We start from the raw sequence: 24,278 nt of genomic DNA, 5'->3' as shown, positions 1-24,278 counted from the left end.
TACATCCACTGTGTGTTGTATTGCTTGTGACACTTAAAGGTTCCGAGAGCTTGTGAGCTTGGGAGTCTCTGAATCCTCCAGCCCTTGTGTTCTAATGAGTGCGCTTTCCCTTTTATAGGCTCAAGGGGAGCGCGTACACTGAGCGGGGCCCTGACAGGTGGACCTGGCTGCATATTAAATAATGTACACATTGGAGCTTTTATGCCGCAGATTCGGAAATCTTCCTCTCCGGCTCCTCCCTGTAGTCCTCGATCGGAAAGTTGATGTGCATATCTTCTACCAGCGTATGGTCATGTACCGTTTCACCGGCACAGTGCTTGCTGTCAGTGAAATGCACAGTGGAAGTCGTGCTGTCACTGTTGGGTCAAGTCCCGCTGACGGGCGAAGGGGCCGTGTTGACCTACCGTGCTGTAACTTCCGCGCACACTGTAGCAGCTCACGTCGTTGCCCTCCTGCAGCAGATCATAATTACCCTTTGCTCACACGCGCGGCGCTGTGATGTGACTACACGCCGCCCGCCTTCGTACGCGTTGTGGTGATGCGACGCGCCGCCTCGGTAACTGGCGGGCTTACTGTGGTGTCAGCATACCTACCCGACGTGTCAGTGGACAGCCCACGCCCTGACCCAGGCACGCGCACCCCACCTACCGGCATTTAATGCGGTAGTTGGGCTGGCGTCCCGCAAAAGGCTGGCTGCCACCGGACACGTGGCAGAGCTGGCTTCGCAGCCGGTTCCTCAGGGGCACGTGGCGACACCGGACCTCCTCCCCGCAGGGTAGGGAGGTTCGGGCTCCTGAGGCCGACCCAGGTGTACAGGCCCCCAGAGGGTCCGGCTTCCACACGTAGCGGCGGACCACCCCGCGGGGGTTCAGGCCCGTGGTGGCCGTTCCTAAGCACCTTGTCCATGTGGGCACATGAAGGCGCCGGACGTGTTAGATCACGGGGCGAGGTCCGGAGATTGCGACCCCAGCTGTCAGGCGCGGGCCGTACGTCCTGTCATCCAAAGGCATAGGGCGAGGCTTCGGATCCCCTCGCACCCTTCGGGCTGGACACCCTAGCAGGAGGTACCCCTGCCCGTATGTACCGACGAACTGAAATTTATTCTCCTTTAGAGACCTATATGTAAATATACACCAGCAATTAATTGTCAATTTCACAACTTGTTAATGATCAAGACATGTTTAATTTTATCCATGTATAGTATTCAATTTGTTTCTAGGATGGTTGTATAATTAGCTTTTCATGTCACGTGTACATCTTTGCTATAAATATAAAAATATTTTACTATCTGTTCAATGAATGTATAATTCGTATACATCTTTTCTAAAAGATAAAACTACTATTTATTTATGAAATTTTGTTTGTAAGTTTTTTCCAAACCCGTGCATGCCGCACTTGCGCTTTACTATATTATATAATAAAGGACAATGGAATTAGATTGAGGTCATACATCCGACCCTTTTTGTTTATATGTTGATGATGGCTGTCCTTGTCTTTGTTTCCCTTCTTTCTTTCACATCAGTGTGCATGGTGTTTAACTTGGTGGGATGATGGAAGCTACTAGCTATTACCGTAGTAAGTAATAGTAGTTTTCTTCAAGTAATCAAGTACTTGATTGCCGCGCCGACTCCTCCTTGGGTTGTACTCAAGACAAGATGGCTGCTGGTAATAAGTCTAGATTGCAAGGCAAGACAAAAGCAGCAGCAGCAGCAGCAGGAGGTAACCACTTTTCACTTTGATGAGTGGTCGCTCGATCGCTCTTTGGTAGTGGTGGCGGTAGGCGGACCTCTTCTTCCCCGATAGATCTCCTCTCCTCCCCTCCCCTCCCATTGCTTTGGGTTGGGTGTGAAGCAAACTAACCAACCTAACGTGCGTAACGGTTACTCGATACACCTGCCTCTGCCATGGACGACGACACCGACTCTGTTGCCACGAATGCGTTGCAGGCAGGTACCAACACCGCCGACAGCTCCCTCCCAACCAAATAAATATTTCTTCCTTCACTGCGTGCTAGCTTGTTCAGTTGTTCATCCGAGCCCCAACAATAATATATAACCTGCTGTCTCCTCCTCCTGCTGCTGCTGAATCCTCCTCCTCCCTCATCATCATCCTCCTCCTCCATCGGAGCGATGGAGTACGTGGTCGCCCGGGTGTCGCAGCAGGGCCGTCATCACTTATTGTCTGATGAGTCGTCCGTCGCCGCCGCCCACCGTCCGACGCCTGTGGTGAGTGCATTATTTATTCCATTTTTCAGATATGTATACTTATATACATACATACATATATACACCCTAATTACTTAATTTTGCATCTGGCTGCTGGTGGCCGCTGGCAGTCTCAGCGGACTCGGGGCAGCGCCATGACGCAGCAGCGCCGGCGGCAGGCTCTGGAGCAGGAGGTCGCCGAGCTCAAGCAGCAGCTCTCCAACCAGGAGACGGTGCACCAAATCCTGGAGCGAGCTCTGCAGCCCAGCTCCGCGCGCTCCGCCCTCCTCACCATCCCAGCCTTCATCCCAACCAAGGCCAAGGAGCTGCTCGCCGAGCTGCTGCTCGTCGAGGAAGAGATCGCCAGGCTCGAGGACCAGATCCAGGCCATGAAGAATGGAGGAGGCAACAGAGCCGCGCCAGCGCCGCCGGAGATCAAGTCCATGTTCTTCATCAGCCAGGCCATGGACATGGCCATGATCAAGACCACCCCGCCGCCGCCAAATAATCATAAAGAAGCAGCAGGCAGCAGCCCCAAATTAGCACCAACAAGCAGCAGGCATTCGATCGAGGGACGACGACACCCACTACCACCATCACCACCACCACCACCAAAGGCCAGCAACAAGAGTAGTAGTAGCGCCAACAAGCTGTCGGAGAGGATCGTCAAGTGCCTGATCTGCATCTTCATCAGGCTGCTCAGGTCCTCGCGGGTCGCCGACCTCGACACCACCAGGAACCTGCAGCAGGCCGGGAGCTTCAGCTTCAGGATCGACACCACCCTCAACGTGGCCACCGCTGCTGCTGCCAAGGACAAGGACAGGGGGCAGCAGGACCACTACGGCATCTTCGCCATCCCGGACGCCATCGTCAGGGACGTCGGGCCCTACAAGAACCTCGTCAGGTTCACCTCCACCTCCCTGGACCTCAGAGGATTCTCCACCTCTCCCCTGCTCACCAAGCTCAGGCAGATGCTGGAGGCGCTGCAGCAGGTGGATCTAAGGTCCCTGAGCCACCAGCAGAAGCTAGCATTCTGGCTCAACGTCTACAACACCTGCATCATGCACGTACGTCTCTCTCTCTCTCTCTCTCTCTCTCTCTCTCTCTCTCTCTCTCTCTCTCCCCCTCTCTCTCTCTTGTATGTACATCTTGTCTTGTGCACGTACAGTACACTGCTAGCTAGCTGAAAATAATTAAATGAAGTTACTACTGCATGCACGCAGGGGATCCTGCAGCATGGCTTGCCCTCAAACTCGGAGAAGTTGCTTGCACTCAAGAACAAGGTACAGTAGATATCTGTAACATTTTCTTTCTTTCTTCCCTCCTCCTTCTTCTTGTTCGAAAATAAATGAAGAGAATCGGAGTTGCTGTTGCGCATGCAGGCAACCATCAACGTGTCGGGGCAAACGTTCAATGCTCTGGTGATCGAGAATTTCATCTTGAGGCAGCCGTCAAGTGTGAAAGAAGTGAGTGATTACATTACATACTATACATTAATATATATATATATAATATATAGCAAGGAAAGAACTGATCGACGTACAGGAATTCTGGAGATGCGACGTGGATGTGGAAGAACAGCAAGTGAGGGAGCTCTATGGACTCAAGACTTCAGAGCCCAACATTCTGTTTGCGCTGTGCTGCGGCATCAGATCATCTCCAGCCGTAAGTCGTAGTATGTAGTGCTGCTAGTGTATATATATGTAGATTGTTGATGCAAATTATCAATAATGCAGCTCCGTATCTACAAAGCCGATCGTGTCTCCATGGACCTGGAGAAGGCCAAGCTGGAGTACCTCCAGGCATCCCTGGTGGTGACGTCGTCGTCCGCGAGGAGGCTGCTGATCCCAGGCCTCATCCACTCCAACATGCATGACTTTGCAAAGGACATGGAGTCGCTGCTGCGGTGGATCTGCGAGCAGCTGCCGACGTCATGGTCCCTCAGGAAATCCATGGTGGACTGCCTCAGGCATCTCAACATGGAGACGGGGATGGAGGAGGCGGTGGATGTCATTGTCACCCCCCTGGACTACGACTTCCAGTACCTCCTGCCCATGTGATTCAATTCGTTAATTTTTTACGTACTATGTATGTATGTATGTATATTTTTTTTCTTGCGAGGTATGTATGTACGTACGTACGTACGTACGTATGCATATATGTATACTTTCAGTAACAAGTATGCCGGCAGGGAACGAATGACGTGCAAAATTAAAAGGCTAGCTGATTGATCTATTAAGTTTTGATGGTCAAATAACCAAGCAAGCTCCCAATTCCAGGCAGGCAATATAGTCCTTCCTTCCTTCCTTGGTCAAACACACTAATCAATCACGATGGCTTCGGCTGCCCGATCGATCGATGATGGGCCGGGCATTCCCGCCGGCCCGTCATCGTATCTCCTGCCTGCCAGATTCGAATGAGTTTTTTTTTTAAAAAGAGATAAAAAAATTAAATTCGAAAAAGGGGTGCCGATTGGCAAAATTTCGGAAAATGGGTACCTCCCGCCCGATGAACGGGCGGGAGGCGTGGGGCCGGGCACCTCCCGCCCATCCAACGGGCGGGAGGTCCCAAAATTATTTCCAAGCCTCTCCCGAGGGTCTCTTTGCGAATAAGAAACTTTTCTTATTCACGAAGAGACCCCTGACGCGGGCGCGGGGGCATCCTGCCCGCCCAACGGGCGGGAGGTCCGGGATCCGTAGACTGCGGAGGGGCATCCCGCCCGCCTATATAAGTTAGGCAGCAGCCACGTGGTCCGCTGAGGGGTCGTGGGAACGGGGGAATTGGCCCGGTCTCCAACGAGTAATCACTGGGCTGTGAAGTGCGGTATACTCAATGACACGTGGGTCCGTACTAGAACAGCCTGTGCGTCCCGCTAACTCAGGCTGCTTTCCAATTACTTTATCTATATTTCCTCTGCTAATTAATTCTAAAAAATTCCACGCGTGATCGAGCGGGACCCATGTAAGAACCGCATGGCGATGCAGAAAGGTCCATGACGAAGAAGCAGTGTAGCCTGGGTTACAAGTACATATAATTTATTTTTAATGGCTTGATATATCGTACTATCATAATATTTGGATTCTACGTTGTAAAACGTTATCGCTTAACTATCTTTATACGAGTTTTAGATACCATAATCTTCTTCGTAAAATTGAACTAAATTTAAAATTTATGTATACAAAAGAGTATGGCGAATAAATCTTGTATTTGAAAAAAGTATGAATTTTAAATAGTTTGTAAAACATAAATTCTAACAAAAAATAATAAAAAATAAGTGAGGTGGGCACCTCCCGCCCGTTGGGCGGGCTGGATATCTCAGGGGTCTCTTCGCGAATAAGAAATAATCTTATTCGCGAAGAGGCCCTCGGGAGGGGTCTGGAAATAATCTTGGGACCTCCCGTCCGTTAGATGGCCGGAGCTCCCCGGTCCTACGCCTCCCCCCGATTTTTTTAAGGGTACCCATTTTCCGAAATTTTACCAATCGGCACCCTTTTTCGAATTTAATTTTTTAATTCTTTTTCAAAAAAAACTCAGATTCGAACCATCGTTAACTGGGCCAGATAAACCAAATAGCCAGCCCACAACCACAAGGCCCATCCACGACTCCCTCTACCTGCCCTCCCAGGGCCCCGAGTCAACCCTCGTTCCGGCCGGCCGCCGCCGGTCCCCCCAATCCGATCGGCACCATGCGCCGCGGCGGCTACTCTGGCCGCGGCGGATTCGGCCACCATAGCAGCAGCAGCAGCAGCGATGGCAGGGGATACCATGGGAACCCTTGTCTCACGATGCACCAGCCGTGGGCGTCGCTGCTGGTGCACGGCATCAAGCGCGTCGAGGGACGCTCCTGGCCATCCCCAATCACAGGTGGGTCTCACCCTATGGCCTTCACTGGATGGATTTTGATTTGGATTTCCATCTCCACTACGCAGGCCGCCTCTGGATCCACGCAGCCTCCAAGGTTCCGGATCCCGACACCATCAAAGCCATGGAGGATTTCTACAGGGAGATTTATGCCGTCGACGGGATCACTGGCATCAACTTCCCACAACATTACCCCGTCTCGCGCCTCCTTGGTTAACTAGCACTAGTCATCCTGCTGCTGCTCCTCCTCCAGCCTGCATATCACATCATCCACCCACCTAATTAATTTTCATCCACAGGCTGCGTTGAAGTGGTAGGATGTCTCAGGTCCCAGGAGCTTGTTTGCTGGGAAGATGTGCCTCAGTCTGTATGTTCTTCCCTCACTCAATCCCCATCTCCTTATAATTCCCTTGGGTCCAGCAGCATTTTGCTTACCTCATGATTAGATTATACTGAACCAACCAACATCTGTCTGTCTTCTCAAATGCTGATGCAGGTGAGGCTAGAAGGGCTGACTGACTTTTGTTGGCTTTGTGAGAATCCGCAGGTGAGAGCCACTTGCTCTCTTCCTCACTCACACCTAGTAGTGTCTAGTAGTAGCTAGTAACAACTCATGGACCCATGCAGAAGCTGGTGGTTCCGTTCGAGATGCGTGGTTACCAGGGTGTCTACAATTTAGAAAGAAGGGTGAGCTCTGGTCAGCCTGCACAAGCAGCTAGCTAGTCCCTGCTATTTTTCTCCATAACTCTGGAATGTGGTGTCACAGATCTATGATGGGGCTGTCAGGGGCCTTACACCCGTTCAAGGTCCGCTGCCCGTCAAGTTCCCTCTTCCAGATCCAAGAGATCGCTCCTCTCTGAAGCCAGGATCCCTCACATTTGATGCTCCCAAGTCTGCGCTACAAAAGTCCCCGAGTGTTACTGCAGCCATAGCCGGGGCTCGAGCTGCAGCTACTCAGTTCTCAAAGAAGGATCACAATGCCGCAGCTGCTTGTACTAGTCATGTGCGAGAGCAATGCTCAGGTAATGGTGATCTGCCATCCATTGTCCAGGGCAGCACTGCAGCCTACTCGCAGAACCTGGATGCCGAGCCTCTGAGACGCCCGAGACTAGAATATGGAGCTTCCAGTAGGGTAAGAATTTGACTTGGAACTTATTATTATGGCTGCTACCCTAACTATATTGTTATGGATTTGAGTGGATATGCAAAACTTGCTGTTTATATATATGTGTGTCTGGTTAGCTTGTTACAGTGGCACTGAAGGAACTGAAGCAATTAAGCGGGAGCGAGAGAGGAGGAGGGCAACCAGTTGGCAGAAGCTGACCAAGCCGAGGAGTAACTTGCTTCGATCCTTGTATAAAGCAAACATACATACTGGTATGCATGTCATGGCATTTGGTCCTGCCAGTACTATGTCAGTTTCTGGGAAGGAAGGTTGATAGATGGTAGACTGTGCTTTCCTGTAGGAACCAGGTACTTACTGTATTTGCATTGGGTAGAAAATAAATAGTAAGTTAGGAGTAGATAAATGGTGAGTTGCTAACCCCGGCAGGGGATGATGGAATGGCCATGTGTTGATTCGGTCACGCATGAAAATATTCAATTCCAGGAATGCAGGCAGGTTCGTGCACCTGTCCTGCTGTCCAGGATGGATGGTTCTTTCTTTGCTCAAGTCTAGTCAGCAGGTTGCAGTACGTGGTCATGGACCTATCACGTGACCACTGAAAGCAACCGCCTTCTGTCTTGCAACCCAAATTGCACTTGACCGCTGCACAGCACTTGATTGTACATTATTATTAGGATTAGTGGCCCGGCCGGTCTAGTCCGGGTCACTGACTGACTGAATGATTCCCAGCGGCAGCACAGCAAGCAGATTCGTTGCACCTTGAACTGATTGTACATGTTCATCATTGGTGATCATTTTGAATGAATGACCACGACGAGTCGAGTCGAGTCGAGGATATCAAATCAAACCAAACATAGGAGTACTCCTACATCTACTAGCTAGGTGAGTGAGTGAGTGAGTGAGTAGTCAAGTGCTCGCAAAGCTCGAACTCTTTCCTTCCATTTCACCATCATTTCTCAATCTAGATAGATACTGCCTGTAATACTAGCCAAGAACAATCAAATCAAAACGTATTTAATTGGCTGGCTGCCCGTCGTCAGGTCAGAGCCGCATCAGACAGAGTGGTGGCTCCTGCAGTACCAGCTGCTGCTGCTGCTCTCCCTCTCCGTCTGCGGCGGTGGAGGTGGCGCCCAGCAGCGCCTCCAGGTACTCTGTTCCCAGGTCCTCCAGCTCCATCACCTCGCCTCTGCTCCTGCCCCTGCGCCTCGCCGGCCGCCGCACCCGCATCGAATTGGAATGCCGTCGCTTCAGAGCCACCACCGGCGACCCGCCGCCGCACGCCTCCGTGCCCATGCCCATCCCCTCCAGCGACTGCCGGACCCGCTCCGCGGGGAAGTTGAGCACCGCCGCCGCGCCCCGCATGGCGAACGCCGCCTGGTCGTACGCCAGCGCCGCCGCCTCCGCGCTGTCGAAGGTGCCCAGCCACACGCGCACGCCGTTGCGCGTCGAGTCCCGGATCTCCGCCGCGAACTTGCCCCACGGCCGCCTCCGCACCCCGCGGTACACGGCTTGTTGCTTCTCCGACTCCCCCTCCAATGGCTGCTGCTCGAGCTCAACGGTGGCACTAGCGCTCCACGGCGCTGAGCCGACGGAGCCGGTGGAGGAGGAGCCCGGCGAGTCCAGCATGGACCTGGGCCTCTGCGTCGACGACATGGCACGCCGGGCGAGGAACCCGACGATGCCGGTGCTGAGGTGCACGGCAGCCGGCGGAGACCTGCCGGAGCTCTGGCTGCTGATGCTGCTCACCATGGCCGGCCTGATGCAGATAGATGATGATCAACTATTAACTGCATGCATGCTCTGCTCTTGGATGCCTCTGATGATCTCCTCCGATCCGATCGATCCTTTTATACACTATACTGCTCGCTCGCCCGCCGGATCGATAATAAGTGAGGTTAGTTATGATAGGAGATGAATGTGGCCAATAACAGTAACAGGCAGTGAACGAAAGTGTAGAAATAAATTAAAGGCGCACGTGAGTGAATGTCACTATGTAGCTATATAGTAAAAAAGGCAGGTCTGATTGACGACCATCGATCGAGATGCATTGCACCTGCAGTACGTAGATGGCGCCCAACGATTTGGAGCGACCTTTTTTTTTTTGTCTTGCATGTTTCTATCTTTCTTTTTTTTTCATGAAAGGAAAGAAGGAGGAGGAGGAGGAGGAAGAGGTTTCCTCAAAAAGAAAAAAAGAAGGAGGAGGAGGAGGCACGCAGGGTTTGACAAGTAAAGCCGCCGCGCCAGATGTCCATTGCACTGAGTGTAAATAAAGGTGGTTAGGCAGTCGTCATTCCATCTTGTGGCCGGGTTGCATTGGACCCTTGCCTGCCTTACTTTTGGTCAACGTTCAAGTCTTGCTAGCTACATACTCCACCAAGCAATCACCGGATCGAGCCACCAGACGGCACGTGCTCCAAGCTAATTATATTATACTAGCAGAGTAGATCGATCATGCATGCACGCTGGATGATCAAGTAGTAGTACGTAGTATTAGCTAGCTAGTCTTTTAGTTTTAATGAAGCCAAGTTGGTAACTATTAATAAGCAAAATGCATTAGATGTCATGATCGACAGCGATGCATGCAGTGCAGAGCACCTGCGGTAGCCGCCTCTGGTCTTGCCCGGCCCTTTATTATTTATGCTCGCTACTCTTTTTCATAAATAAACAGTGCTAGCTGTTGTGCAATAATGCATGCATCCTCACTGACTGTTTGGGTGGGCTGTGTTTTTTTTTTCTCATTCATTCCTCGGCAGTGGCGGGCCCAGGGAATAAACATGGCCTGGGCAAAAGTCACTGCAGCTCTTCGTTAATAGGCTTTTTAGATTTAGAGATTAATTTTTAAGTTCGGATCATATCATATGTTTGATATCAATTAAGGAAATTAAATATAAGATAACTATAAAATAAAATTAATTGTATAAATGAAAATTAAGGACCTGTTTGGCATGGCTGGAGTAGCTTTACTCCAAAACTTTAGTTAAAGCTACTCTAGATGGAATTGGAGCTGACTGGATGGAATGCTTGGTACGGAGGGTGCCCCATGTTCAGAAAAGAGAATTTTGAGGGTGAATGGTTATTTTTAGCCCCCCTCGTGGCCCACATGGCCTCCTCGACCCAGCCCCAATCTCCGCTCGCCCTCTCTCCGCAGCCGCGCGCTCACTCTTCTACCTGGAGTTCTGCCACCCATCATATCGGTCTCCGGATTGGGTCCACTCGCCGCTTCTTCTCCTCTCTCTCTCCATCGCAGATCACACGCGCTCCCCGCCTCTCCTTCCGATTCCCCAACCTTTCTCCCTCTCCCGTGCATCGTACTCTACCAGCACCGCCACGCGCTCCCTATCCTACCTGTTCCGACCTCGTCGTCGCCCTGCCCCCTTGAGCAGCGGGCTGTGTGGCCCCTAGCTAGCGTCCCGCTGCCCTGTTCCCTTGAGCAGCGGGCTGCCTCGCGGCGCCAGGCTCTGTATCGACAGCGGCGGAGGGAGCTGCGGCCGGCGATGGAGGCGCGACGGCGGAGGGAGCTGGGCGCTGGCGGCGGGAAGGGCGGGCGGTGGGAGAGGGAGGCGCGGTTGGGAGGGAGGGAGGGGGCTCGGGACGGGAGGCAGGTGGCGGGGCTGCGAAGGAAAAGAAACAAATTATTTTTTAACTACTCCACGACTCCACATTTATATTCATATTTGAGCTTTACGAAGTTGTAAAAGGTGCTCGAAAATTTAAAATTTATTTGAACTACAGCTCCAGAGGTTTGGAGCACCGTGGAGTTTTGGAGTTAGGAATGTTTGGCTACAAAATTGTTCAGAGTTGGTGGAGTTCAACTCTGGAGCCATGCCAAATAGGTCCTAATCAATCCATCATTAACATATATTTACTGTATCATAATATTATCAAAATATAAAATAATTAGATTTAATAGATTCATCTCGCGAATTAATCTTTATTATGTAATTGGTTCTATAATTAGACTGTATTTAATACTTCATCCAAACATTCGATGTAATATGAAAAGTTTAGTCATCTTTATCAAAACAGATTCTAAGTAGTTCATGCCATCTTCACTAGAACAATCTAGTAGTTCACAAGCGGATGTTTTGAATCGCTGCCAAACTAGGGTCCTTTTGCGCCATTCCATCAAGTAATGCACGCATGACGTTGCAATCCGTACGTCCGACAAGTACGTAGGTATTTGTGTCCTAGCAGCAGGAGCATTTTTGCCCAATAATGCATGCATGATCACGGTTTCTGGTCCTCCGTCCATTAGCTAGCTCTGGATTAATTGCTGGAGGATTATCCAGAGCATTTTTTAAAAAAGAAATTGTTGAGGAATTAGTAGCTGGTTTTGGTGCACGGTTACGGTGTGGATCGGAGGAAGTGCGGGCATGCGTGCAAGGACTCGAGCAAGCAGCCGATCGATGGAGCGATCGAGCACCACAAAGTTTGCATGGACGCTTCCATCGCCAATCCAACTCAACTCATCAGTCACTAGTCAGCAGCACACAACACCACCACCCAACCCAAATAATGGAGGACTCGGACTCCGACGACCGCCTCAGCCAGCTCAAGGCCTTCGACGACACCAAGGCCGGCGTCAAGGGCCTCGTCGACGCGGGCGTCGCCACCGTCCCGCCCATCTTCCGCCACCCGCCCGACCCCCACGCCGCCTCCGCCACCACCACAATCCCGGTCGTCGACCTCGGCCGCCCTGACCTGGGCCTGCTCAGGGCGGCCGCCGAGACCGTCGGCTTCTTCCAGGTCGTCAACCACGGCGTGCCCGCCGAGCTCCTCGCCGAGACGCTGGCGGCAGTGAGGCGCTTCAACGAGGAGCCCGCGGAGGCCAGGAGGCCCTACTATACCAGGGACCCGGCGAGGCGCGTCAGCTACCACAGCAACTTCGACCTCTTCCAGTCGCCGGCGGCCAGCTGGCGCGACACGCTCTTCCTGGAGATGCCCGCGCCGCCGGAGGAGATGCCGCCGCCGTGCAGAGCCGTCGTGCCGGAGTACACCAGGCAGCTGCGGAGGCTGGGCGCCCGCCTGCTGGAGCTGCTGTCGGAGGCCCTGGGCCTCCACGCGGGCTACCTGGAGCGCGACGCCGGCTGCCTGGACGGGATGGTGCTCGCCTGCCACTACTACCCGCCGTGCCCGGAGCCGCACCTGACGATGGGCACCACCAGGCACTCGGACCCCAGCTTCCTGACGGTGCTCCTGCAGGACGGCGTGGGCGGCCTGCAGGTGCTCCACGGCGGCCGCTGGGCGGATGTGCCGCCGCTGCCCGGCGTGCTCGTCGTCAACGTCGGCGACCTGCTCCAGCTCATCTCCAACGACAGGTTCAAGAGCGTGGAGCACCGGGTGGTGGCCATGACCCCGGGCGCCGCCGCCACCGCGCGGGTCTCGGTGGCCTGCTTCTTCAGGACGACCGGCGCCGCGGCGTCCACCAGGGCGTACGGTACCGGAGCGTCACGGTGGCGGAGTTCCTCGGCCACTACAAGGACAAGGCCTCGACGGCCGATCGGCGCTGGGCCGCTTCAGGCTGCTGCTCTCATCATCATCTTCAGGCCCAATTAGTTGCAAGCAAACAAATTAAAATAAGGGATTGCAGCTAGCTAGCTTTTCCCAATAATAAATGCACTACGTCAAAACAGCAAATAGGATCAAGCAATCTGAGACAAGCCTCTAAGGGCACGTCTCAGATTACAGAAAGAGAGTCGCGCCAAAAATGCGGGCGCGGCGCTGCGTGGGGTGGGGGAGGGTAAGAGACAAATGCGAGACGCGCCGTGGGAGGGCACGTCTCCGATCGTTTTGAGATCTGAGATGCGCCTTAACGTGGCTCGTCTCGCATTTATTCCCACCTCAATGCGCCGTTGGTGGGCTTGAAAGTAATGCGAGACGAGCCTTAGTAAGGCGCGTCTCGTATTGATCCAGGGCCCCCAAAAGGGGGGGCGGTGGGGCGCGTCTGTAGCGTACAATACAAATTACATATTACATTACGTACATGGAAGGAATCCCTTGAAACCGAACGAACATTCCATTACATTGTCTCAAATACGAATAATGTCACAATACATTACAATGTCTAGGCTAAATCCAGCAATTATTATTACATCGACATCAATTATTACATAGATATTAAATCAGGCATTGGAGCTGGCTTAGGAGCGCTAGCAGCTTCGCGAGCTGAATCATGGTCCTGCCCCCTGTAAGCGTTGTTGTTCCCCGAGCTACAACAGTTTAGGGTGACATTGGTTGAACAGTCGCTGCAGGGGACGCAGCCGCCGAAGCAGCTAAACAGCTTCGACCAGCTCGGAAATTTCATCCTGGACCAGCTTGTGTTTCGTGGGTTCGGTGAGACAATAGAAATCGATAGAGTAGTACCACTAAAGCAAAGAAAGAAAAGCTTCCTCCGTGGGTTTCGTGGGTTTGATGCAGATTCAGGCAGAATGCGACGATTGCAACAAATACATGCAACAATGGGGGGTACCCGTGTCGCAGATCTGCGGCTGCTGGTGGAGAAGCCCGGGGATGTTGGTGGTGAAGGGAGCTGTGGTCCCCGTGTCGCAGATCTGCGGCTGGTGGTGGAGAAGCCCGCTGGAGGAGGCACCGCAGATCTGCCGGTGTCGACCGCCGTGGTCTCCGAAGCGGTGCAGTCCGGGAGCGCGGCGGTCTCGGAGGATGCGCCGAAAATGTTGATGCCAAGCGCCGCGGTCTCCGGCACGCTGGGGAGGGGGATTTTGGTGGTGGCGAGGTCCTCGGTCTCCGGGACGCTGGGGAGGGGGATTTCAGTCGTGGTCATCTCGTTCAGCAGTACATCTCGTGACTATAATTTTCTGTCGATAAATAGCCGGGACGCGTCTCGCTTTACTTTACTGAGACAAATGGGAGACGCGCCACTGCAAAGCGCGTCTCAGATCGTGCAGATGGGAGACGCGCCATTGGATGGAACGTCTCAGATCATGCGGGCTCGAGTTCGACATCAGCCAGGCGCTCGTCGTCTCGCTTCACAAATGGGAGACGCGCCATTGGATGGAACGTCTCAGATCATGCGGATGGGAGACGCGCCACTGGATGGCGCGTCTCAGATCATGCTTGCATTTTTTCCCACCTCAGACAAGACCCGCCTGGGGGTCTGGAGGTCCGAACAAGCTGTCCGAACTTGCAGTCTGATACTTTGGTGGTGCGGCTGGGTGGATCTGGGGAAAGTGGTGCTGGCGGATGTGCGGCTGGGTGGATCTGCCGCAGCGGGCGGTGGAGATCTCGTGGGGAGCGTGTCGCGGCGGGCGGCTGGAGCACGATCGTGCCTCTTCTTGCTGTCGTGTGTCGCGGGGGCAGTGGCAAGGTACCTCCGATATGATATCGATTATTTTGGGCCAATAAAATTTAGCGCAACTCTAGATCTAAATGACCGTCGTACTTGATATTTTTTGTAGCACATGATATCATGTCATTTGCCATCTAACAATATTTGAACTTAAACACTATGAGAATCCTAACGTTTTGATTTCATATTCTATATAGATGTCGTATCGGCGTTGGATGTATGGTCCACGCCTTTGCAAGGAGTTTATGGATGGTGTTCAAGCCTTCATTAAGAACGCGAAGAAAGATATGGTGGACAATGGTATACAGTATCTTTATTGCCCATGCAAAAATTGCAAAAATGAGAAGCGATATCTTCAAGAGCACGTGTTGAAATCACACTTGATCAAACGTGGATTCATGGAGGATTATCGATGTTGGAATAAACACGGTGAAGAAGGACTTAATGAAGCAGAGAGTAGGGATTCCTATATGGAGAGGGAGGTCGTCCATAGCGTTGTCGAAGAAGAGGATGACGATGTGGATGAGGCTGATATACTAGGGTTGAGCAATGCCGACATCATGGAACAGGTACTAATCAAACCCGGCCCCATAATAAAGCTTACAATTAGTATAATAAGGTCGTGCTAATATGACTTTTCATGTCTGGCTTGACAGGTTGATAACATAGAGGAGATGGTTTGCAATGCTGACAGACACGGCGACGATGAGTTCAAAGGAGGCGAATTCGGAAAGTACAAGAGGATGATCGAAGACTCTAAGAAACCTTTCTATCCTGGTTGTGGATTGAAATACTCAAGGCTATTTGCAATGGTGAAGCTTTTCCAGTTGAAAGCAATCCATGGATGGACTGATGGCAGTTTCAAGGAGTTGTTAGCACTCCTTAAGGACATGCTTCCACAAGGCAACACCGTCCCTGAGACCGTTTATGAGGCCAAACAGATTATCTGCCCGTTGGGATTGGAGGTGGAAAAGATCCATGCGTGCAAGAATGATTGCATTCTCTATCGTGGCTCGAATTATCAGGACCTTGAGAAGTGCCCTGTTTGTGGACTCGATCGATTCAACCGTAGAAAAGATGGTGGTGATGATGAGGACTGCAACAGAACAAAGGGCGGACCTAAAAAGGTGTTTTGGTACTTTCCAATTGTTCCACGATTGGTGCGCTGGTTTGCAAACAAAAAGGAGTCAGAATTGTTGCGATGGCACAAGGAGAAGCATAAGGTGGACGGGTTGATAAGACATCCTGCTGATGCCACTCAATGGCGGAACATAGATTTGCGATATCCTAAATTTGCGGAAGATCCGAGGAATATTAGGATTGCAATGAGCACAGATGGCATGAACCCATTCATGAACAATAGCACACATAGCACCTGGCCAATTGTTCTGACGATATACAACCTTCCGCCTTGGTTGTGTAACAAACGGAAGTACATTATGCTGTCGGGCTTGATACCGGGGCCACATCAACCTGGGAATGACATCGACACTTATTTCAGTCCTTTGGTTGACGATCTGAAGTTGCTGTGGTGTAAAGGAGTGGAGGTCTGGGATGAGTACAAGCGTGAGTACTTTCAGCTTCGAGCCATTTTGTTCGCGACTATCAGTGACTCTCCAGCGGCACGGAACTTGTCCGGACAGAGCAAGAAAGTAGGTTGCGGGTGCCCACATTGTTTGAGAGAGACAGACTCTGAGTACTTGAGTGAGTCAAAAAAAATAGTGTACATGGGACATAGACGCTACCTTTGAATGAAACACCCGTTCCGGAACATGTGTGATCACTTCAACGGTAAGGCCGAGAAGAGGCGTCCTCCACCGCATTTCTCAGGTCATGATGTCTATGAAATGGTTAAGAATGTCCATGTTATCCTCGGTAAGCGGAAAGGAGAGAAGAAAGGCAAGAAGGGCAAGAAGGTCGTTGTTGAAGAAGATGACATGTGGAAGAAGCAGTCGATTTTCTGGGAGCTACCGTATTGAAGGACTTAGACGTCCGTCACTCTATTGATGTGATGCACGTGGAGAAGAATGTCTGTGAGAGCCTTCTCGGCACATTGCTTAACATGGACGGAAAAACGAAAGATCACGCACATGCACGAGCTGATCTGAAGAAAATGAAAATTAGAGAAGAGTTGTGGCTCAATGATGACTCCGTTAAAGGAATGGAGCTGCCCACATCATGCATCACCCTTTCGAAGAATGAGAAGAAGGAGTTTTGTGAGTTCTTGAAAAGTGTGAAAGTTCCAACTGGCTACTCAACCAACGTCTCGAAGCTTGTATCAATGCCTGATCTAAAGCTATCTCCCGGCATAAAGTCTCATGATTACCATGTATTGCTGACGCAGATGATTGCCGTAGGAATTCGGAATATCCTACCGGTCAATGTTCGGGAGGCTATTATGAACCTTTTCTTTTTCTTTAATGCAATTGGTCAAAAGGTTCTAAGTGAAGAAGATCTTGAGTCATTGGAAAAGAAGCACTATGAAACTTTGTGCGTTCTTGAGATGTATTTTCCACCTGCCTTTTTCGATATCAGCCTTCATTTCACGGGCCATCTTATCAAGGAGATAAAGCTACTTGGTCCTGTGTTCCTTCACCAGATGTATGCGTACGAGAGATTCAACGGCATCTTGAAGTCGCTAGTAAGAAATCGAGGTTTCCCCGAGGGCAGCATGGTACAAGGATATTCTACAGAGAAAGCCATTGAGTGGGCCCTAAACTACGCTGACCCGAGTAACCCGGTTGGTGTCCCCAAGTCTCGTCATGAGGGGAGGCTCACAGGCACGGGGACGATCGGGAAGAAGGCTATAATTCCAGATCGAGATTTATTTCATAGGGCTCATTTCCACGTGTTGCAACAAATGGACATTGTGTCTGAGTACTTTGATGAGCACAAGGAGCTGTTGCTTAGAGAGAATCCTCTACACAGTGAATCATGGTTAGCAAAGGAACACATGAACAAATTCTGTGGTTGGCTCCAGAATCGAATTTCACGATCAGATACTCCTATAAGTGAACAACTCAAAATTTTGGCTCTTGGTCCTATATTCACCGTTATGACATACCAAGGGTATGACATAAATGGATACACATTCTACACCGAACGACAAGATAAGAAAAGCATGTATCAGAATAGTGGTGTACGTGTTGATGCTTACGATGTTAACGGAGAAGACAAAACTGCGTACTATGGTCAAATACAAGAGATATGGGAGCTTGACTTTCACGGTTTTAAAATTGCTCTTTTCCGTTGCAATTGGGTTGATGCAAATAGAGGTGTACAAAAAGACAAGTACGGGTTCGTTAGTGTCGATCTTAGCCGTCACGGATACAAGACGGACCCTTTCGTCCTCGCACAACATGTGGCTCAAGTGTTCTATGTTTCCGACACCACAAACAAAAGACTCAAGGTGGTTATACCTGGAAAACGGCGAATCGTTGGTGTTGAGAATGCGGTCGACGAGGAAGAGTTCGATCAGTTTGATGAGATACCTCCTTTCGCCACCTCAATGATCAAGCCAAGAATACCTTCTGCCAACGAAACTCCCTACTTGCGCAACGACCATAAAGAAAAAGTCAAGAATTTCAAAAAACCAAGGGAACAACGGAAAGTAGCAAAATGATTGGGCACACAATGTATATTAATTGTTCCTTTGTCAAGTATGGGAATTGTGTGACTTTAATTGTCAAGTATGGGAATTGGTCCCCTCCCAACGCGCGCCTGATCAGGCAACCATCTCGGGGGCACCAAAGGCGAGACGCGCGTTACCTACGGCTCGTCGCACATATCATCATGCGCGACGCGCCGTAGGTAACGCGGGTCGCGCATAAGATTGAACGGGTGCGCTCTCGGGGCCCAGTCCCACACAAATGCGCGACGGGCCATGGGTACCGCGCGTCACGCATTCCCCGGTATCTGCAATTATTTTTCCGGTTCTAAGGGGGTCCGGGCAGAACCTAGAGGGTCCGGGCGGAAAACACTTGTGCCTAAAGAGAGAAAACAAAAAAAGTTACCCCGGTTGGGGGTCCAGGGCCACCGGGCTCAACCCGCAGGGTACCACGAACAGATTGAACGGGTTCGACCGACAAGGGAGCCCTCGGGCCCCAGACCCACACCGCCAGCATGGGCAAAGAGAGGAAACTGCGGCTCAAAGGTACATGTATTGTAAATTCGAAACAGCGAAGACCGCCCAAGCTTATAAGCTGGACGCACTCGCCTTGCGTTGGCGAGGTGGGACAAAATCCCCTCCCAACGCGCGCCTGATCAGGCAACCATCTCGGAGGCATCAAAGGCGAGACGCGCGTTACCTACGGCTCGTCGCGCATATCATCATGCGCGATGCGCCGTAGGTAACGCGGGTCGCGCATAAGACCACGAACAGATAGAACGGGTGAGCCCTCGGGGCCCAGTCCCACACCAATGCGCGACGGGCCGTGGGTACCGCGCGTCGCGCATTCCCCGGTTAGAACGCGCCGCTCGGCCTTCTTGGGACTTAGGTCAAATTTTCAAATCGTTCACACCCGTTCTCTGCTCCCCGCCGCCGCGCCGTCCTCTCGCGCCGCCCGTCGTCGTTGAGCCAGACCGTCACTCCCTCGCGGCCGTCGTCCCCGGCCCCGCAGCGCCGCTCCGCGCTATCGGCGCCCCCCGGGCCCGAGCTCCCGTCCCCGCGAGTGCCGCCGCCATCGAGCCTTCCCCGAGCCGTCGCGCCGTCGTCCCCGGCCCCGCGGCACCGCCCCAAGCCACCGTAGCGTCGTCCACTGCCGCCGTAGGTGAGCTTTCCCCCTTTCTAATTAGTCAGTGTTCATACCCTACATATGGATGTATGAGGCAAGAAACATCTTCCATGGACACACATAGTATGTTTTGCTACACAGAATTGAAAACAAATCAAATTATCAAGAGCAAAAAGAGACCAACCTAGCCAAATAAAAAAAAGAGCGGTTAATGACCAAAGATTAAGTCATATATTTCAAAAAATGGAGATTACTTTGTGAGAATATGTATCACTAAAGCATTAAGCATGTATAGGCCTAGGTATGGGATTCATGCAGTTACTCTATGGTTGTATCTGATTTGGAGCGTTTACTCTATGGTTGTATCTGTTTTCTTTTTCTTTCTCGTGTAGCACGATGTCCAGTGGTCCGGACAGTGTGCAGCAAGCTGCAGGCGGTGAGGACAGTGTGCAGCAACCTACAGATGACAGAGCATCATCAGGACGGCCGGCACGGTCACAGTCAGGAGCTAGCATGTCTGGTGCTGCCAGAAAGAAAAGGTCACAGACAAGGTGGCCATCAGATATGAAAAGTTGTGGCCGGCTCAATTCTGAGGCAGCACCCGAAGACCCGTCAATCTTGGTGAGATTAGCACGGGTTTGTGGCCTCACTGTCCGGCAAAGGGTGCCACTCACCTTGGAACATTTCGATGACTTGTCTTGGGACGACAAAAAGAGAATCTTCGAAAACAATATTCAACCCTATGTTGAATATCCGATAGAGTTGCACGATAAGGCTACGAAGCATGCTATGAAGATCATCTCTAAAGCCTGGAGGAGCTACAAGAACAAGTAAAGTGTTGTCACTTACTATTGTCATTTACTAACATTTTTTCATTATCTACTGTCACTTATGCAGATTTATTGTTTTGTCGTGCAGGCTTTTAAAGTGTTGGAAGAAGAAAGAGAACCCTTTTGACAAGTATGCGGACTTGACCAAAGAAGCCTGGGACGAGCTTGTTGAAAAGTGGAATACTCCCGAGTTCCAACAGTCAAGTGAGTATTTTCGGGGTCTCCGAGCGCGGAACGAGCTTGACCACCACCTTGGCTCAGCGGGATATGCTGGAAAGCAACGCAAGTGGGAGCAGGAGGATGAGATGCTGGCAGAGAGGGGCATTGAGAATCCTTATGAATCGTTTGAGGGACGGCTGGCACCATTTATGCGTGCTAGGTCAAAGCTCACGGAGGATGGCAATATCAATTTCTACAGCACGAGCGCTGAGGAAGTTGCTCAAAGGGCTTTGATAGAGAGCAGCCAAGGTTCAAATGAAGGAGTGAGGGAGTTTGATGCGCTCACCAGGGCTTTGGGAACCCGTGAGCAACGGGGTCGTGTCCGTGGTGTTTCCAGTCAGTTGACCTGGAAGGAGGGGTTCCCTGAACACAAAGGCAGATACCGGAAGCGGACTCGAGACTCCTCATCAAAGGTTGACATAGATGAGATCAAAAAGCAGGTGAAGATGGAGATGTATGGAGAGCTAAAGACTGATATTGAGTCTCAGGTGACGGTGAAGATGTTTGGAAAGCTAAAGACCATCTTCGAGTCTCAGGGATTGTCATTCCCTGATTTGCTGGGGAGTACGATGAGTGAAGAGAGAAGGGACAGCTTCGCTTGTACTGCAGCGGGTGCTTCTCAGAGTAGAGGGACAAAGAGGGCAATTGTGCCTACATCAGTGGAGCCGGATACGATAGATGGCTTGGCTCGTCCGACCCGATGCAGTCTTCTCGTGCAGCTGGTCGGAGATTCATCTTTCATGGAGGTCGGGAACGGGCTTGTGTATCCCGGTATGTCCCAGCTTGAAGGTGTCCAGGTCAGTGCATTGGTCTTTGCCTCTCTTTTCTTTTCTCCTATTTCTTTTTGTTTTTTTTCTTTTGGTATGTACAACTTGCTTGAGATTTAAAGGCTTTGTTGTTGTTGTTGTTGTTGTTGCAGGTCAGGGCTGATTGTGCTGTGGTCAAGATTGACTACGTGCATGAGTTTGCTAAGAATATCAAGCTGGAGGTGCCACCAGATGACATGACCACCACTTTGCGGGATGCAGTTGCGAGAAGGGTTCAGTGGCGGAGAGCTGGTATTCATATTGATCCAGCAGATGCAGATTTAGTACCGACCAGTCAACCTCAGCCACAGAGTGCTGCAGTGCCACCGACGTTTTCTGAGCCATGCCCACAGCTGCCGGATACACGGGAAGCGTTACCGGATCCGCATCCTCCTGTCCCTACTCAGCCTCAGGTTACCCCCCCTCCACCTGTTCCGACAGAGCCAGCTACCGCTCCCAAAAAGCCAAGCAAGGCTAATCCTGTGAGGAAGAAGCAGAGTAGGCCGATGGCGACGAAGCGGGAGATCTCAGAGGGTAAGAAAAAGGTGGAGCGGATAAAACAACCGGTCACAAGGGCTTACACTTCTGAGAATCCAAAGTACAGGGTTGGAAAGGCCTTGCTTAGTGTCTCTGAGCTTCGGGCAGCAGGTCAATATTGTGTGGACCTGCACAACTACTACATGCAAAATGTCAATCAAGCCGAGGAAATCATGGTGTCATTCGAAGAGCGGCACTTTCTGCAGCTTGAGGGCAAAGGCAACATCTTTATTGTTGCCTGGAGCGATTTGTTCGACCTTTTCAACCTCGACGCTTTGGATCTTTCTCTCATTCGGTGCTTTGCATTGTAAGTCGATTAAGACTTGTTTCCATTTCAATGCATTTGATATACGTTCAACAATTTAAGTCGTTTCTATTTCAATTCATATGGATCGTGTAGGCACATGCAACAAGAGACAAGGCGTCGAACCGGAAAGAAGTGTGGGTACATTGACCCACAGCTGATGACGGTGACATTTATGAATTCAGATAGAGATAGCTTGGTCAGGTGCGCACATGCAACAATTAAACTTGTTTTTATTTCAACTTGTAGCCACATGTAGTCACTTGTTTCCATTTAACACATGTAACCGCTTGTTTCCATTTCAACTTGGTTAGGTACATGGTGAAGTGCATGCGAGTACATGCTGACAAGGAGCACATTGTGGTGCCGTACAACCCAGGCAACCATTGGGTTACACTCATCATCAATGTCAGGAGCAAGCAAGTCTTCTACCTTGACTCGAGCATTCCATCAGATGAGTCGGGCGCGCCTCAGATACGTGATTATTCTCTAGTCATCTCAATCCTTGACGAGTAAGTTTGTTGTGTGCTTTAGTTTTTTATCATTTGCCCATTTCAGAAGCATTTGTAATATAACATCCGGATGTCTGTGTTTAGGTCTCTTGACAGGCATCTTAGGGCCATAGAAGGATACAAAGAGCAACGTCAAGCTGTGTTTACCCATCACACTGCGTGGACGGTAACTACTATAACTAAATCGCTTTACTATTACGATGTTTTCTTGGTTCTAAGTGTTGCAAAATGCTAATTTCTATCTATCTTTGACATGTAGTGCACACGGCAACCCTCGGGTAACTCATGTGGGTTCTATGTTTGCCACAACATGCTTCTAGTTGCAGAGAAACCGGATTTCACGGTAAGAATTATCACGTGTTCTAATTAAAAAATATCTGTCTTCATCTTGTATTCTAACTGCTTGTAATTATATTTCGAAGGACGAAGATGATTATTTCAATCAAACGACGCTCGGTAACGTGAAGGATATCCGAGAGAGGCTAGCGGGGTTCCTCATGATGGAGGTGATCACCACAAAGGGGGAGTTCCATTCACGATAGCACGGCAGGCGACATTGAGCTAGATTGAGAGACTTGCTTTGCATGTACTCTATTGTTCTTATCGATCATTGTTGCTAATTGATTGTACATGTGTTATATAATACTATCTTTCCTTGTGTGTATCGCACTGTGTGAATTGTATGGATGCGTGCGATGATTGCGGTGAATTCTGTGAATTGAAATCTTTTGCAGGTATTTGATTGCAGCTGCCAAATCCTGGCTAGTTCCAGGATGCAGCTGGGAAAAAAAAAGACCCCTGTTGGAGGTAGACTAATGCAAGACGCGCCTCGCTTAGGCTGCGACTCTCAATAGGCTCCCAGGGGCGCCTGTGTGAAGCCAAGGCGAGACGTGCCGTAAGTGAGGCGCATCTCGCATCTGTGACTAATGCGAGACCCGCCTAACCTAGAGCGCGTCTCGCATTTGGCTCCCAGGGGCGCCTGTGTAAAGCCAAGGCGAGACGCGCCGTAAGTGAGGCGCGTCTCCCATTTTTGACTAATGCGAGACCCGCCTAAACAAGAGCGCGTCTCGCATTTGGCTCCCAGGGAAGCCTGTGTGAAGCCAAGGCGAGACGCGCCGTAATTGAGGCGCGTCTTGCATTTTGGTAATCTGAGATGCGTGTGAGGCTCGTCTCAGATTACTTTTTAATCTGCGACGCGGTAATGCGGGACGCGACACCTGCGCGTCTAGCATTTTGCCTAGCGCGCGTCTCAGATTAGGGCTTCTGGCGTAGTGATGGGAATGACTATGTAACAATCAAGTAAAAGCTGGTGGTCCCGTCAGTCGATTCTAGAGTCAACAAGATAGAAGCACGTAGAGCTGGCAGTTACAAAAATTTGAGTGAGAGGAAGGTAACAATCAGCCGATTTTGCCAAGTCAGTGGCAAGAGGAAAAATCGGCTGAAAACCAGGAATCAGTATCACTCAAAGAACCATGACACATGAACACAAAGCCACAAAGAAAGAAAAAAATTGAGATTGACAAAAAACATAAATTGAACTTACAAAACATTACAGTTTTTTTCCCCGCCAATCTGATCTATCTAACCAAAAATATGGCAACCTACAGAACAGAAACAACTTCAAAAAATATTTTGAAAGTTTCGACAAGAACACACGATACAGTAATTCATAGACAAAAAAAATGAAAAGAAACGACACATGCAGGTTCAGAAAATCTGAAGATATCATATTTGCATGTACACCGGATCTACAACTGTAGCTTGACCAATTTTAGTGGAATCTAGGGTCCGAATGAATCAAAATAAAATAAGCAGACACACACAGACTAGAAAAGCACTG

The 24,278-nt window shown here is 50.6% G+C and overlaps 4 protein-coding genes across 7 annotated transcripts; 3 read left to right on the top strand and 1 right to left on the bottom strand.

Moving 5' to 3' along the window:
• The first annotated feature begins 2,036 nt into the window (after positions 1-2,036).
• On the top strand, positions 2,037-4,443 carry LOC112878052. 3 transcript variants are annotated; one of them, XM_025942447.1, is made up of 6 exons: positions 2,037-2,225; positions 2,336-3,271; positions 3,440-3,487; positions 3,587-3,670; positions 3,750-3,869; positions 3,941-4,443. In XM_025942447.1, the coding sequence occupies exons 1-6, from the start codon at positions 2,130-2,132 to the stop codon at positions 4,262-4,264; spliced, it is 1,608 nt and encodes a 535-aa protein (XP_025798232.1). In that variant the 5' UTR covers positions 2,037-2,129; the 3' UTR covers positions 4,265-4,443. The 3 variants fall into 3 exon arrangements, with proteins under 3 accessions (XP_025798232.1, XP_025798233.1, XP_025798231.1); XM_025942448.1 differs by having other exon boundaries at positions 3,428-3,487; positions 3,761-3,869; XM_025942446.1 differs by having other exon boundaries at positions 3,428-3,487.
• Positions 4,444-5,820: 1,377 nt separating this feature from the next.
• On the top strand, positions 5,821-7,737 carry LOC112878055. 2 transcript variants are annotated; one of them, XM_025942452.1, is made up of 7 exons: positions 5,821-6,068; positions 6,134-6,277; positions 6,365-6,432; positions 6,562-6,612; positions 6,693-6,752; positions 6,832-7,197; positions 7,318-7,737. In XM_025942452.1, exons 1-7 carry the CDS (start codon positions 5,891-5,893, stop codon positions 7,324-7,326), a joined length of 876 nt encoding a protein of 291 aa, XP_025798237.1. In that variant the 5' UTR covers positions 5,821-5,890; the 3' UTR covers positions 7,327-7,737. The 2 variants fall into 2 exon arrangements, with proteins under 2 accessions (XP_025798237.1, XP_025798236.1); XM_025942451.1 differs by having other exon boundaries at positions 5,831-6,068; positions 7,308-7,737.
• Positions 7,738-7,866: 129 nt separating this feature from the next.
• LOC112878056 (ethylene-responsive transcription factor 1B-like) lies at positions 7,867-8,834 on the bottom strand. Its single transcript, XM_025942453.1, is given in 2 exon segments — positions 7,867-8,307; positions 8,309-8,834. Coding segments are annotated over 2 exon segments (573 nt in total). The 5' UTR covers positions 8,818-8,834; the 3' UTR covers positions 7,867-8,243.
• A 2,807-nt stretch (positions 8,835-11,641) lies between these two features.
• LOC112878054 (1-aminocyclopropane-1-carboxylate oxidase homolog 1-like) lies at positions 11,642-23,759 on the top strand. Its single transcript, XM_025942449.1, is given in 4 exon segments — positions 11,642-12,622; positions 12,625-12,675; positions 12,678-12,805; positions 23,713-23,759. Coding segments are annotated over 3 exon segments (1,056 nt in total). The 5' UTR covers positions 11,642-11,706; the 3' UTR covers positions 12,767-12,805; positions 23,713-23,759.
• Positions 23,760-24,278: the final 519 nt, after the last annotated feature.

This window comes from Panicum hallii, chromosome 9, assembly GCF_002211085.1.
Source record: "Panicum hallii strain FIL2 chromosome 9, PHallii_v3.1, whole genome shotgun sequence".
In the NCBI taxonomy this organism is placed as follows: Eukaryota; Viridiplantae; Streptophyta; class Magnoliopsida; order Poales; family Poaceae; genus Panicum; species Panicum hallii.
The sequence above is the reverse complement of the archived record's forward strand: the minus strand, read 5'-3'. Positions and strand labels throughout refer to the sequence as shown.

Bases quoted from the DNA above. Each gene is read 5' to 3' on its own strand.
- LOC112878052 (XM_025942446.1), top strand. From the start codon at position 2,130: ATGGAGTACGTGGTCGCCCGGGTGTCGCAGCAGGGCCGTCATCACTTA. The intron at 2,226-2,335 runs GTGAGTGCATTA...GGCCGCTGGCAG, and splicing joins CCCACCGTCCGACGCCTGTG to TCTCAGCGGACTCGGGGCAG. The intron at 3,488-3,586 runs GTACAGTAGATA...TTGCGCATGCAG, and splicing joins TGCTTGCACTCAAGAACAAG to GCAACCATCAACGTGTCGGG.
- LOC112878055 (XM_025942451.1), top strand. From the start codon at position 5,891: ATGCGCCGCGGCGGCTACTCTGGCCGCGGCGGATTCGGCCACCATAGC. The intron at 6,278-6,364 runs GTTAACTAGCAC...TTTCATCCACAG, and splicing joins CCCCGTCTCGCGCCTCCTTG to GCTGCGTTGAAGTGGTAGGA. The intron at 7,198-7,307 runs GTAAGAATTTGA...GTGTCTGGTTAG, and splicing joins AATATGGAGCTTCCAGTAGG to CTTGTTACAGTGGCACTGAA.